At 39.7% G+C, this 16,516-nt stretch overlaps 1 protein-coding gene across 1 annotated transcript in view; it reads right to left on the minus strand.

Moving 5' to 3' along the window:
- The window catches only part of NKD1 (NKD inhibitor of WNT signaling pathway 1), a 276,856-nt gene that overhangs the window by 172,807 nt on the left and 87,533 nt on the right, over nucleotides 1-16,516 (minus strand). Inside the window, exon 2 of the mRNA XM_084533966.1 lies at nucleotides 5,938-6,109. Within this exon, the coding sequence (XP_084390092.1) occupies nucleotides 5,938-6,018 (81 nt within the window). The 5' untranslated portion in view covers nucleotides 6,019-6,109. The remainder of the gene's footprint in view (nucleotides 1-5,937; nucleotides 6,110-16,516) is intronic.

Here is a 16,516-nt window from a genome sequence, read left to right on the forward strand (position 1 = left end):
GGTGTCATCTGCTTAGGGCTGGTTTAGGTGGGCAGTGGCAAACACAGGTTGCAGTGGCAAATGTTAAGAGCAAAACTTTTCTACTTAGCAAAGACAGAGAGGCACACACCAAAAGCACCTAAACTGGAGTCCCAAAGCAGCATGAAGAGCAGCTGGTGTGACTCCCCGTTCTGCTCATCTTCCACGGTGATCCCACTGGAGTGTGAGATACCCTCAGAAACAAGTGCTGGGTTGAAAAGCTGACACTACTTTACAGACACTTACTGTGCGATCAGCATTAGATACTTGCACAAGCCTGGGCCACAAGTACACAAACCAGCTTTCTTTGCTCCATTAGTTATATCAAACGCTTTAAATTTTTAACAATGTTTTTGCTGTGACATTTAATTTTATTTTTAACCCCAATTATGATAGCCCTACTCTAAATACCACACACTCCACTCTGCAAAACAACTAATGAGCTCCCAAATCAACATTTTAGCAGCTTAGAAATTAAAGCTGATTTAAGAAACATGGCTTTTAGGGTGTTACTGGAATGCTGTGCTAACTTCATACTACTTCAGCATCACGGCTTGGCTAAAGGATCTAGTCAGTTCAGTAGAAATTTTTAACCTTAAAAGCAAAAGAGAGCCATAAACTTTAAATAATTCACTGATTCTTAAGGGACTTCAAGCAGTGTAATGATTCCAATATTAAGAAAAAGTGAACTGAACAACAGGGAATACAAGTTAGAGATAGTACATGTCAATTTTAAAATACCATCCTTTGACTTATGTGCATTCCTGCTGTGCGTGTGTGAGAAAGAGCTTCTTTAATGTATTTCTAGATCAGTTAGAAGTGTCTGCCAATACCGCTATGGGATAATGAGCGGAGGCTGCTCTGGCTCCTGTCTCACAGACAGGAGCGAGTATTGCTCCACTGACTGTTACAGACTTTTGCTGGAGGATCCTCACCTCTGCGGGGGCAAACAGCAAAGCAGTCACAGCAAATAGCCTTACTGATAGGCCTGCAGCTAACTGTAGTACATTAATGGTTGTCATAGAAAATAGGAAACTGATTATTTGCCATGAAACGGGCGGGCTGATTCTCCCCAGCTCTACACATTTCTGGCAGTGTAAACAAACTGCCTCTTGCCTTTGCTCTTTGATCACACAAGGCCAATCTGCCTCACCTCCCTCCTCATCCTCCCCTTCACTGCCCTGCCTGAGATAGGGTATATGATCAAGGGGAAAAGGTACGAGTGGCTTTATCCCCTGTCTGGCTTTGGCCACACTATCAGGTTCAGATAATGATGACCCCATGAACAAGAGAGTACCATGCTCATGTCTTCAATTAACAAACAACTTCTAGCACTTACAGTCCCACCAGTACTGCTGGCAGGTATATTTTCATCTTGAGAAAGTCTATAAAATGTATTCCCAATGATGCATGGATAAGCCAATACTGTTCTATAAAAATCACGCAGGTAATCCACTAATTTTAGAGGATGCAATGGGAAATGTTCACTTCTTGGACCTAACCTGTAGCATTCCACAACAGGAACAATGATTTCTTTTAAATTCCCCTCAGCTTTTCCATAGGGTTTGGAATATTGTAGCTGAGTCAAAGTTTTTGCACCCCTTGTCAAGCTTACCACTGCACCACACCATTTGTTATTTACTAGAACTTTTGATGATGTTTGTCAGTATCTGACATTTAGTTCAGTCCATTACATGCCACTGAGAATCTGACAGGAGTCTCAAATTAAAGATGCCCCGCAAATCTATGAGTAACTAATGATAACAAAACAGACATGAGGGGAGAAATACAGATTATCTTCAGCTTTTAAAAACTGTCCTTCTTATGTATTTTAAAAAGTATTTCCCAATTAACACTCTGTCAACCCTCCCTTCATCTCCTAATTGCATGCTAACTAGGAGATTCCCATCACATGCACTTTTTAGGCGAATTCTGCTAACGGAGAGACCACAGCAAAAGCCAGCTACATCCTGCCTTATTGCAAGGCATGAGTGCTCCCTACTAATAGCTTTCATTAGGCATACACTTACTGTTTTTCTTACTATTTTCAAGTGACATTAAATAGTCAAACAATAGATTCTGGTTCATATGTAAGTGTTCATAAAGGGCAGAGGAAGAGAAAACAGGAGTTTAATATAATTCTACCACCAGTTATACGGATGCAAAACTGAAGTGAAATCGGCAGAGATCTCCTGATACACTACCACAGCTGACAACAGCATTTGGCTCAGTTGCGGCTCTCATCCTTATTCAGTCCCACCAGCACTGAGAGCAGCACTTGGGAAAGGAGTGGATAACTCCTCAGTGGCACATCTGCTAGGTATAGATGGCATTCGCTTGAATAGCTTTGCCAAAGGATGACATGCCAAGTCCTTTATACTAAAAGGCTTGCGCTTGATGTTAATCATTCACCCTCTGCCAGTTAACATGTTTATCCTTCTAGGAAATACTTTGATCTATACTGGCACTTGAAATATAGCAACCAATGTTACTAGACTGGAAATGAACAAACACGATCTTGTGCGAATTGCCAAATGGCACAGCAAAATGCAGGATGCAGGGTACGGAGCGTTGCTTAGCAACTGGAAAAGGCCATGCACTCCATTTTACTATTTGGGTTTGAAATAGAAAATAAATGGCCTGATAGTTATTTGAAATACATGAAGAGCTAGAACACGATAGTGCTCAGGAGACACCTATTTATCAGGAGTGTCTGTCATGGGAGACAGTGAGCTCTGAACTCAGCATTCAGTAGGTAAGTGAAGGAGAAACTGCCTTTCAGATATTTTGCTTAAAATGTAAATGCAACAGTAGTTTAAGTTCAGTGCATGTATTCTGCTATTCAACCCGGATTTAAAACAATTGCTTCTTACTACCTTTCATCTTCCAGTCTTGGAGGGGTTTTCTTTATTGTTATTATTAAACAGAAGACTGTTAGTTCATCCTCCATTTGCATGCAAGGAAATGGAAGTTTAGAGCAGTTAGGAATTTACCCGAGCAAGTTGCCAAACTGCAACGAGATCACAGGCATCCTGAGCCTAAGCAATGTCACAAGGCTTTTGCACAACATGGCCTCCTTCCTCCCTCTGACACAGCTCCCCATGCTGGGCTGCAGCTCTTTAACACACAGATAAACGTACTTGCCTAGCAATACTTCATACAGGAAAAATAAAGTTCTCTACAAATATTAATCGTGTCCACTGCCTCAAAGCTGTTACTGTTGTTATTTTCCCATTTAAGAAACTGAGGCAGGAATTAAAGTGACTCTTGAAAATCACACGGGAAGGCCCCTGAGGTTTGGGTGTAGAGCAAACACACCTGACATTCACCTTAGCGGTACAGCCTTCTCCTCTTCCACTTGCATTGCTGTTTTGAAAGCATTTTAAGTGGTACGAGGAACCCCCAGCCTCCACTCAAGCAATCTAATTCACTTGCAAAGAATTTTGCTCCCTGTCAGCTCGCACCCCAGGGCACCCCAGGGCTGAAGCTCCTGCAGCAGCCATCAGTACCTGCGGGGGAGCCCTGCCTAACTCGGTGGGAGTTGTGGGAGCACAGCTCAGCCCGGCCAGGGCTCAGACCTTCGCAGCAGCGTGGTAACGCGGGCAGAGCTGAGCACAAAGGGCAGCTGCTGTCAGGGGGTGTCAGGTCCTTAATCTATGTAACGTTATGTAAGCTCCAGCCAACAGCCTTCTACACAATACCGCTTGTGTCTGCTGAAAATGGTGTTTACCATAATTGCATTGTTTGCTTAGAAGGGACCCGAGATCCGGATCAAGTTCAACAAGATCTGTGTCATTCTAGTTAGTGCTGTTTTTCAAGCACACCCCTTCAGTGAACAGAAAGCCCTCTGAATCCATGACCAGACTTTCGGGGCCAGATAACTGACTGTTTCGGTTTCTTTCAAGTTGTATCGCAGTAGACACACGCAGTATCCTGGATACTGGACAGATTTAAAAGTGGGAAGAAAAGGTTCCAGCACACTGGCTTTAAAAGGGAGAACAAAGTAAGTGAGGATCAGAGGGAGGAAGGCGATCGCTATGACACTAAGACAATTAATCACTGCCAGATGTTAAGGGTCACACAGCACTGCATGCTGGGAAGAGCAGCAGGGGTTCTTGGACAGGGAATAGAGGGAAAAAATAACCTGTCATGTCAGGGAACGAGTCAGGGGTTTAGGGTTCCTGTTGTTTAACTATTAGTGTGCTCTTAATAATAAAATGACAATGCATTGCAGAAGAAGGGGAGGAAGATAGTGGAGTTGGCAGAAAAGAGGGAGTGACAGCTTAATAATCGCTGTCTGTCAAAACCACTAAAAATACCATCCCAAATTCAATGTTCTTACTTTTGTAATGAACGCGCCAGGGTTCCTGTTTGATTAATAGAACACTTGTTGACTGACAAGGACAAATGTGCACATGGTTTGAACACAGCGTTGTGCATAAATAATTTAAATTGTACTATGGTCAGAGCTCAGCTTGCGCTGGGGTTTCTATGATAAACCCCTACGTTTCAGCAGTTCATAACACGGCCTTAAAAGAAATGCTCAAAAGTCTTGAGCCCAAAGTTGGACAGAGGAGGCTGGCTGGTTTGCTGGAAGTATTAAAAAGAAATTGATACCCTTTAGAAATCACAGACTTTTGTTAGAGTAGTGATGCTGGTGTGCCTGTTTGCTCAAGTTTTACCTCTCACATTAAAGCAAAAAACAGATGGCTTTACACTGAATAATGCAAACAAACTTGCATTCCCAGTTCTTCCCAATCTTCCACATTAACAGCAACACTAAGGACTGCAATATACACTCACCCCCAGAACAGGGCATTCTTCCTTTGAACTTTGGAAATCATGTTCAGAGAAAAGAGTTCACAACATTTGTAAATGGTCACTCGTTGCAAATGCTTCCTGCATTCCTCTGGGAGATGATTTTAGTTCAGTTAAGCTGTTATCTCTTCAAAATGAACTCTTTTTTTTTCACAGAAAAACAGGATTTTTATTAAAAAATAATACTTTCTATTGAAACTGACCCATCTTTTTGTTCCTAAATTAATATTTAGGTGCTCAAATATTCATCACTTAACTACTCCACATCTCTGGGGCCCACACGCTGGCCTAATGGAATAAAAAAACAACCAGGACATTCATAGACACACTGAGCATCTCTGATAAGATCTATCAAATCCATACAAGCAGAATATGTCATATTCAGTCATATCAGTCAGATATGACAAATTGTTTTTGCAAATCTCCACAGGTTAGACAATCTTTACAGCAACCTCCATATTCACAGTCAAGTTGCATAAGGAAAAAGGGGTGTATAAGGAAAAGGGATGCACAGTAGCAACTTCTGCAATTTGTTGAAATAACAGTCAAGAGTCATCAGTCTGCTTCCTAGCATTGCTACTAAGCAACTTCAGGCAAGATTTGGCCTGTGCTTCAGTTGCTTCCTTTGTAAACAGGACTACTTCTTTCCCAGTGTTACCAATCACAGATTCTCCAGTATTAATGAACATCACAATAGTGCACAGAACTAGTACAGGCTGCTTCAGCAAAAACTTATCATTAGAGAACTTAATGTAACCAGTGACTCTCACCACAAGACAACAGCAAGCAAATCACTCCTCGAAAAAGCTGCTAAAGTAGCACCCTACAGAAGACAGACAGTTTTAGTTCTCCATCTATATAGAAATGATATCTAACTATTTAACTTCCACTGAAGATAACAAATACTTTGGGTAATGTGACACATTAAAAATCTACTTACCAACATCATTTCATGGTATTAGTGCCTCCTTTATATTTATGTTAATGTAGCAGCCATGGAGGTGTGTGTGTGCTCCACTTTCTCTCTATTTACATAGCATAGAAACAAGTCCAGAAACTTGCTTCTTAAGTTCTCTGTCCCATAAAGTAATTTCCTCCTACCTTTTCTTGTTGCAGTTCACTGATGTAATAGATGGTTGCTGCTGCTTTGTAATGCTTCTGTTTCCAGGTGGCCCAGAACATTGTGTGTCACCATGCCCAAAGGATAGTTTAAGATGCACTGATGTTTGAGGTACTTTGAGTCATGAAGACACCTGAAGTACTGATGCACAGCCTGGGAAGAAAAAAAAAAAGAAAAAAAAAAAGAAAAAAAAAAAAAAAAAAAAAAGCAGAACTGGTTATACAAGTACAGAACACATTCTTACATCTTCAACAACTAATTTTACCCTGTGGAGCTGTTTGATAAAGTTACATTCAAAAGATAACTAATGTAAAAAATAAATACATATTGCATTTATGCCAAACACCTTCTGGTTATCTCATTTATCCCAAGAATTTCCAGTATATAATTAAGTGAGAATAATTGAAGGCCACTAGGCATACAATACATCACGTTGCTACAGCACTATGCAACCCTGTTGTGATGCTCCATCTACTTGGAGTATATTAGTAATTTCATCATTTATGTTATCTGGCAAATGACCAATATATATATTTTTTATCCATATGTTCTTATGGATATAGCAGAATGGGCTGGATTAAACATAAAAATGGTGCATTATAGAAATGCATTCAATTGTCTGCATAATTACACACTGGGCATGTTAGTAGAGCATTTGCATACATAAAGCTTCTTTTGCTTCAGAGAACTTTCACATGCACTTGAGATTGTTTCATACTTCAGATTGCTCCCCCAAATGGCATACCACGATATATAGCTAAACAATCTGCTAGATCAGTCATAGCACAACACATGTTTTTTCCACATGTGCCTACCAAAAATACCAGAGCCTCCATGTAGCTTTCTTCTTTAAAGCAAGTAGCAAGGAACAGACTGTTTTACTCCCCTCCAAAACTTCAGTCCCAGTAGGCAAAATACAACCTTAATGTTCATGAAAACTATGGACAACAAAAAAGCATCAAATATATCACAGGCTATCCAACAAGCAAAACCAGACTGGCTAATGTCCAATTTGAATAGTAGTTAAACACATCTCTCTTGCTTTTATTCACTTTGGACAATACAAATAATTAATCAAAAGCAAACAAACTACCAGAATCTAAGTTAAATCTTATCTTTACCAATCAAATGGTAATGTAGGCAGAATAAGTCATGACTTCAATTTGTGATGATGAATAAGATAAGCCTGCACTCATTTTAGGAACTTGTTTCTTGTTGCTGAAGTAACACTGACTAATAATACAACATGATGCATATTAAAAACAAGCCTTTTTCCTAATGGTTGGAAAGATTTAATAATTGCTGTTAACAAAACATACCCTTTTTCTTGCAAATTTTCTAAAGGGTATTAAAAAAAATCAAAAACTATGCAGGTAGGCAGATGTCATTTTTACCTACAGAAGTATTAGTTGCCAACTCTGCCTGCTTATTCGCAGGCTGTGTTCTTAAAACAATAGAAGTATCAATAAGTTGTTTACTCAGCTAGCAAATGAACTGTTTCTTTCAAGAACACTTTGTTAAACTAACGGGTTCTAGGACTGAATGAAATGGCTGAGTTTTCCTTTGTGCAGTGTCGTAGAATATGAACCTAAAATATCAATGGAATTTAACCTACAGTTTACACTAGAGTTACATGCTTTACAGGATCAGAACTAACTTTTAAACCAAGCCAGATAGGCTGTTTTCTTGACAGAGTTTCAACTGAACAAAACACGTGTAGACAATTAGCCTAGTTTTAGAAGTTGGCCAAATCCAGAGAAGAGCTGGAAATATATTCCTTAGTGTTTCTCATTAGTGCTTGACTGACTGAAAGGATTTGATAGGAGAACGGCTAGTTCACGGCTGGCCTTTCATCTCAGAGACCTGTGCATAATGTGCCCCAGATTCAGCAAGTATGAGTTAGGTGGTGTCAGCACAGCCTTAACTGGAAGTTGCTTTTCATAGCATATAAACAGTGCATAACTCACGGGGCAGCACAGCTGGCAGCCTTGGTGCAGGGCTGGGGGCCAGGGCTATGGGGGATCATGGTGGGAGCAAAGGACGTGCGTGCACATCGCTTGCAGTCACTTGCCTGGTGCTTCCCCTTGCTCCTGCAGTGCCTCCTTTCCTCCTTTGCACACCTTGCATATGAAGATTGCAGCCCTCAGAAATCTTATCCAGCCTTGTTGGAGCAATTGCTAAATTGCCTGAAAATAAATGTAGTTTTGCTCTCCTGGCAAAGAGAAAAAAAATCTAAGCCCCAGCCCAACCTGATATTGTTACTTGAATTCACTGCAATTCATCTGTTTCTTGCATCATAATCTCTCCAAGTACAGCTATGCCAGCATGTTAGTGAGAACAACTATCCTTCCCAGAATCTGGAGGGATTGGCATTTGAAATACAGTTTGCATGGAATTAGTGGATACCCTACACATTAACAAAAGAAGAGTTCAATGTATATAAGCCAGAGCATGTTCTCTAATGTTGATGTGGTAATCAGATAAAACCTAGCCGTATTAACAAGCAAGTCCAAAAGGAAGCATTAAATGCACAAATACAGTACGTCTATGATCTGGTATATTGATTTCCTCATACTTCTTACATAATGTCTTGAAATTTGCTATTAAATCAGTATTTCTCACACTCAAGTAAGCAAACCCAGTTCCAATATCCAATTTCCCTGAAGTTTTTCTAAACCACAAGGCAGTACAATTTATGGAGAAGAATATATACTATGACACATTTTCCCAAAGGGAATGCTTTTTGGAGAATCCATCACTTTAATATCTTTTTTTGAAAACTTATATGATTTAAATATTTCCGTGCAAGTATTCCTATTCACATGCCTCAGAAGAGCTCATATTCCTCAGCACAAGGCACTTTCTTACAGATAAAACACCTCAGATCCCACATAAAGAACATCCAAAGTTTGAACTTTATTTTTTTTTTACTGATGTGCAAATTCTTCTAGAGACAAGTTTCTTCTTTTTACAGTAAACTTTGGCCTTTCAAAGATGTATTCAGTAATGACTCCTGTAAAGCACCTCTGCACATGGTGTTGAAGCAGAAAAAAAAAAAAAAGTGAGATACCTACTTCTCTCCTACTCCTGTTTAATCTGATGAACCTTCTGTAGTTAGTGGTCTCACAGAAACCCCGTACTATCTTTCATTATCCTCCATGGCCACATTTTATATCTCAAATATTTATCTGCTCAGCTACACCTAATTGCCTTTAACGTTGCCTCTTGGGGAAGGAGCAACTATGAGCCACTTGATCACTCTTCCCAATGTTGCTACACGAAGACACAATTACAACTCTCCCAGTGCTTATTTCTTACAGTTGCAACATCTGGAGCCAGTTAATAATGCAAGAATCATAAGAGAGGGAAAGTATCTAGCCATGTGGTTTCTAAGAAAGGTCACTCCAATATACCCTACAAGCCCACAAACCAGAAAATAAAAGTTCTAATGTTATTTATTTAAAATATCATTACTTTTCAGCACTTTCCTGTTAGTGTGATCCCGATGTACTGACTCACCTAGCAGACACATGGTGGTGGGCTTGGCCATGCGAGGAGCATTCCCCCCTGCTAGGGAGGATGCAAAGAACAGGGATGCTGCTGGCATGCACGTGGCCAGGACAGCGTGGCCTTGCTTCTGTGCACCAATTTGCTGCACCGTGCTGTAGCAGGAAGAGAGCAGTGCCACACCATACATGAGCAAATGACACTTGAGCAGTCTGTGTTTCTCTACAGGCTCCACACAGCTTCATCCCGCTGCGGTCCACCTACTGTTACTATTCTCTAAGGTGCTCTTCCAAAAGATTGTAGGTAGGTAGATAGATAATATATAACCATACTGAATAAATATCCACCCACAATACCTAATACAGAATATATAGACAATATTCATTCTGCTGTCCAAGTTTCACTTGGATATGGAATTTGCTCAAAGATAAGGTAATTACATTTTTGTAATACATGAGAAATGCCAAGTAGCACACAGCTACTTATTGATAAATCAATTTTATATTGCAATGATATTTATAGATACAGACTTAGGAGTTAAAGACACATTAGAGAAAGCATTCAAGAGAAAACAGGCTTTTGGTTTATGCACAGGAAGCTAACTGATAGAAGATGAGCTCCAGAAATTTTTAAAATGAAACATTTCATTATTTTTCCAGTTTTTGAAACCTTACACAGTTGAGTAAAATATCTGCTGCCATCTCTTCAGCTGTTTCTATCAGTTTGACAGGCTGTAGCCTTCTGAGTCTGCCTGGTCACAAAGGATTAGGCAAAACTACCTTATGTTTTTCTTCCCCTCTTGTTCCCCCATTTCTTCTCTCCTTTTTCATCTTTCTTGTGAATTTAGTGGAATTCCCACTTCTAAACTCTCAAGCTTTCAAAGTGTGACACATGAGTTTAACACATCTTGTTAGCTTAATATCTCACAGAAAAGACTTTCTTTCTGAAATGCTCTAGGTCAGCTTTACCACAACTGTGAGAAGTAATTTCTTAAGGCCCTGATTCTGCTAAGTACTGATTACCCTCAAATCTGGTATCAGGATAAGGACCTTTATGTTTTTCTACTGGAAGATGATAAGATCAGAGGATGAATTTTTGTCCGCTGACATCAATAGGAAAAGAGTCACCAAGGAGGAGATATTCCTAAAACAGTGATGGACATGAAGAGGAAAAGGCGTGAAAGGGCTTTCAGCAATGCAGTGGATGTCGCTGCCTTGAGAACACACTCTGACACCTCCCAGAGAACCATCTCCCTCTCCACCTTGATAAAACTTGTCCAGGAAATCATCTGTCTTGCCTGTCTGCAGCCTATACTCCTCCTTTGAACCCCATCTCCTCCCTCGAAAATGCTGCTCTGAATCTCAGCTTCCTGCTTTTACCCATATATTTCTAGAGCTCTGCTGCCTTTCCTCTCCAAGCTTCCAAAGATGCTTTCAAAACTCAGTCCCCTAAAACTGCACCATTTAGGGAACAAACAGATGAGAATTTGGCTTATATATTTTTTTTTTTCAGTTGTTAATAATTTGTTTTTCATAAGCACAGAAAAAGTTATATCTGAAGATATCCTTGCTCCTGCCAAATTTGATGGCCCTGCTCCAAAGAACTCATGCTTCTTCACATAGCTTTTCATATATTTGGAGAGAGTTGTGTTTTTGCTTTTATTTAGCCTATTTTTTATTGTTCTTTTTCCTGTTAGACTTAGCAATTAAAAAAGCATGAGGAAAGTGCACAGCTTTTTTTTTTTTTTTTCCCCAGGTGAAGTAAAAACCAAAACATTTCAAATCTGAACCACAATCACTGTTTTTTAGTGGTTTAGGACTAACAAGAGAAAGAAAGGCCATGCCATTACACCACCCAATACGGCCTGGGGTGGGAGAAGCATTTTGTGCACTGCTCAGGGTGGCAGAATATCGTGCAGCACACTCAGACATACACAGACATAGTACATAGGCATCAGACATTCACACTTCATGAAGCGTTGTCTGAACAAAACTGGTCTTACAGCAAGAACTTTACATGGTCCTTTAAAGGTGTGCTGATGGCCTCCCATGAAATAAAAGCATTTTACAAAAGGCACTTAGCTTTTCAAAACAAAACACAAAACCTTGAAAATTATTAATGAAATATCAAAGCTGAACAAATATTTAAGATCAAAGTTTTAATCAAGTGTCCCTATTAAATATAGATATATTACATATTTATTTATTTATTTGACCTTCAAAGAAATGATTTTTTTCCTTCAGTAAGCTCTGAAAAATAGGTAGGATAATGGAACATTAAAGCTGCAGGGTAATGCAGTCACAATTTACAAGTGTGAAAGTGAATGATGGATTTGTACTAAGATGCAGACTTTGCTAACTTGATCACTGAACAGTATTATTTCAGGAACAGTGTACAATATAGCTTTATTAAAAAAAAAATACTTTATTTTATTTTACACTTTACATGTTCTGTGGATAGAAGAACCACTAATGTCAAATGGAGAGAAAGAAGTTCAGCCGTAGAGCCATCTGAAGAAATTCAGAGTAAGATTTTAAAATAAATAAAACAGAAAAAGTGATTTTTCCAGAAGAATGCTTCCTCCCCATTCCCCATCCCCTCACTCCTGTCTCCAACAGAGCCAGCACCAGATGTTTCAGAAACCACACACTGGACAGATACACAAGATCATCTGTCCCTCCTTCCATGAAGGTCTCCTCCAAAGGGAAAATATCCAGCCAACTTAGTTCAAAGAGCACTCCAGTAGCAAGAAGTAGTGAGCCTTCCATTTTAAATACCTCTTGCCTCTTAAAACAAAAATTTCAATGGAATAATTTGAAAATTTCAAATAAAAAATTGCATAGAAGGGTCTAAAGGATATTTTTGTCATTAACACATTAATCTCAATAAGTTTGTGAGAATGTGGTCTACAAACACTATTAATGATGAAAACATTTTTCTCAGAATTAAGAGAATTACAAAACTACCACAAAAATTAAACCCTGCTGGAGAAGTAACATTTTATAGATTTAAAAAACGAGTGCAAGAATTTCACTCCAAAAATATATTTCATCCTAAAAACCAGCAAATACGTGCTTTTCAAAGATGCAAACATTTTCCAAAAATGCAAGTGCCATTTCCTCAAATACCTGTAATGATAAACACCTGATTGTAAGTGGGATTTAAAAAAATAAGACACTTATTAAAGATGAATAGTAACATTCAGTAGAATGGATCCAGACATTGAAATCAAGATGAATAATTGAAAGTGGTTTTGCTCTGAAAGAAAATTAATGTACTGGTGAAAGAGGTACTTCCTGCTATCTGTAAGTGTATGTAAGTGTAACGGGCAATACTTTTGTCTTTGACTTCGGCTGCTTTTTCAATACTAAAAGCAGTAGCTACAAATATGCCGTTAGGATTCCTGGTGACAAGCAATAGGGTCAGAAGCTCTGCTGCGGAGCAGAGGAGAGCAATGCCCAGGATACCACTGCAGCCAGCCCAGGGCAGCAGCCCGGGTTAGCAACCCCTGCCTTGTTAAAGCCCCTTTGCTTCCAACACCTCTCAGGTTGCTCTGAAGCACGCAGCCAGCCAGCCCTGCCCCTTGCTGGCCGGGGATCAAAGGAATTGGAAGGTGGCTTGGTGCCACCCCTCCCTCTGGCTCTGCTCCGCTTCACGAAGGCCAAACTCAGCACAGCTGAGAATCCACCCCAGCGTGTTAATCATATAGCCTGGGTGGAAGTGCTGTCACACTCAAGTTTTTGTTTCCTCCACCTTTTAGAGCCTGACGTTTTCAGAAGGACACAAGGGATGCTTTATCAGTGAGTAGACAACTTGATCTTGAAATGAAACAATTTGGGTTGGAAAAGTCCTGTAGTTTGTAATTCTAGAAAGCAACTGAAGTTTTAAGAAGTAAAAGCACATTAAGTACAGAATATTCACAAGAGGAAGACAAGATCATGGCCTTGTTTCAGATGTCACTTGGCAGTGAGGTGACCGACAAGGTCCTGACCAAGCTACTGGACATGTTTTCATATCAAGAAAAATATCCTGCCATTGATACTGCAGAGATTTTCAAAAAGCGCAAGAAACCAAGTTAGGTGGGGTCAGACAGGCTGGTAGCAGTACAGCCTAGCACCAGAGCCCAGTTTATTTTGGTTTGTCTTTTTGTCTTCATATAAAGAGAGACAAAGGAAAGAAGAAAGTACAGCAATTCCAGTGTGATGAAACAACATCACAAGAAGACTCGTGTGTTCACAAGGAGCAGGTGTAGACATGATATTGGCAACAATTCTTAGGGAAAAACAAGCACATTTCACCCCAGTGGAGATACAACTCTTTACTGTAGTCCAGCCACAGTGCTGAGGTCCAGATAATTAGGAGTTCTTTACTGTAATTATATTTAAATGGAACACAGAACAGGGACATACCGCAGCTCTGTTCCTATCAGATCTGAAGCTCCATTTCTTCTGGAAAACCCAAGATTCAATCTTTACCAGGAAACTGGCAGATATTTATAGTATCCATAATTAGTGTCAACATAGCATTATGCTTTCAGAAGCTCGTAGGGGTTATTATAGTCGGGGGCTACCATCTCCTGTGTATGGGACAGATTAAGACGTGCCCTTCACATTACAGCACACAAAGTTGCACATAAGGTCACAGAGATCAAGCAGACAAAAGAAAACTCTCTATACAATGATAAAATATTTCAAGCTAGAAAAAGTTTCTGGATTATGGAGATGAATTCTTTCTGAATACTTTTTTCACCTCAAATCCCAGCCATCTTTAAAAGCAAGGTGACAGCTCTCGTAAGAGAAATTTTTCTTCTTCTCTTCTACGATTTGATTCAAATCTCCTTTTCAGTGACAGAGAGACTGCCAGATTGTGTAAAGCCCAGAGATCTCTACAGCAGGCAGTCCACTAATGACTCCAAGTTTGTGTATGATACAGTGAGTGGCATGTACAAAGAGACAGAGACAGGAGAGGAGAAGAGCATTAAATGGCCATTCCCTTCTCCCACCAGGCAGGCTTCCAGCCCACAGGCTCGAGCCCCACGGACATGGAAGGGAGCTGCCTTAGCCCAGCTGGGCTCCAGGCATCCCCAGCCAGTCAGAGCAGGTGCTGCCACAGCACTGCTGCACCACTACAAACCTTCTTTATTCAGAAAATACAACATACAGAGCCGTAGTATTGTTTGCAGTCATTTGTTTGAATGGCTTATATTCTTGTCTACAAAGTTTGAAAACTTTTTCTTTTAACAGGAAGTTTCTTTTTTTTTTTTTTTCCCCCCACTCTTTTCAGTATCAATTGCAAAACTGCCTAAAGTCACAGTCACACGTCAAAATCCTGACACCTACATTTAATGATTTCCATTTTCATCCCAACAGTCTCATCCACTTAACTTCCTCATTGCTTGGCTATTGCTCCTGCATTCACACATCTACATCTTAGCAATGCTTCATGGCTTGCAGTGGAATAACTCCATGGTGGCAGACAAACTGTAATGCAACTACCACAATTATTGTACTAAATGGACTTCACTCCCTCAGCAGAAGCAAAGAAACAGCTTTTTTTTTTTTTTCTTCCCTCGATTATAGCTTTCCCCTTCAAAATACTTTACATGGTTTCATGCTGTTCCCACACTGTATAACTGCCTCATAGAGAAGAGCATTCAATTCAATTATACTAATAAAATGCACATCACTGACTAATATTTAAATTCATTATTATAATTAATGATAACATGCCAGCATCTAGGAATCATAACCAAGACTAGGATCCTACTGCAGTTGATGGTTTAGAGACATCTTGGAAGAGCCAGCCCTGGCTGGCTAAGTTTGCAGAACAGAAAGACATAGCCCAATTAAATTTTATCTTCTTGCCCAGGTTCACACAGCTGAATCTGTGTAGAGCAGGTGAGATGGGTACAGAGCAGATCCAGGGGATGTACAGAAGCATTCAATTAAGATTGCACATGGATATCCTGATTTCACAATTTCAGAAATATTTAACACAAAATATTTGTATATATATGTGTACATGGAAGATTCTGAAATTACAGAAGGTTATGGAAGTCTTAATTACTTTGGGCTAGTCTCATAGATCACACAAAATAGACAAAGCTAATGTACAGAGAAAAGAAAAAAAAAAAAAAAAGGACAAAAAACCACACACACACAAAACAACCAGACAGAGCAGAAGTCTTTGTCTCCACTTGAAAGTTCCCAATCAAAAGCATACAGAGAAATGTTTCATATCCCAGAAAGTATCTCAAAGGGACCTCAGGTAGGCAAACATGGAGAAGCCTAAAGAGCAAGGAGGAGACACATATGACACCAGCTGAAGAGAGAAGAAAGAAAAAGATATTAAACCCTCACTGTACTTTTGTGGGACTGCCTTTCTTTTCACAAAAAAAGACGTTTCTTCACAGTGAGAGGTTTAAAGAATTCTTTCAGAAATTCCACATGGTCCTAAGGTGAGTGCTCCCTTTAAAACTCTCAAAGACTATTTTTCATTTTCCCTAAGCTATTTCCATTTTTATTATTCTACCTTCTGGCTAGAAACACATACTCAGCAGGATTTGTTATTTCTCACAAACAGAATCTTGAGACCACCTTGTCCTCTCCCATGGACAGATATACCAAGGGCTGCTGAACATCCAGGAGCAGAGAACAGTAGGAGATCTGAAGCGAAACCCCACATAATTCCAGCTAACTACAAAAATATACCATGTATACCACTTCAGGAAGAAATGCTGACATATGTTCCTTGATGCCCAGTGATAACAAAGAATGTGAGAGAGAATTTCTTTATAAATGTTATGATACCTTCACATCTTTCCCTTCTCTGCCCTAGGGAGACATGATACTGACGGCTAAAGAAAGGCAGGAAATAAAACACCAAGGTGGAAACTCCTAGCTTCAAGCTCCCTGCTGGATCCTGTCACATTGTGTTTCCGTCTGTTATGGAGATAGGAACTGGGGCATCATTTTGGCCATGAAATTCATCCAAGCAAATCCAAGGGGAGGAAAAAAAAAAAAAAAAAAAAAAAAAAAAAAAAAAAAAGAGAGA

This window comes from Aythya ferina (assembly GCF_964211825.1).
Source record: "Aythya ferina genome assembly, chromosome: 12".
In the NCBI taxonomy this organism is placed as follows: domain Eukaryota; kingdom Metazoa; phylum Chordata; class Aves; order Anseriformes; family Anatidae; genus Aythya; species Aythya ferina.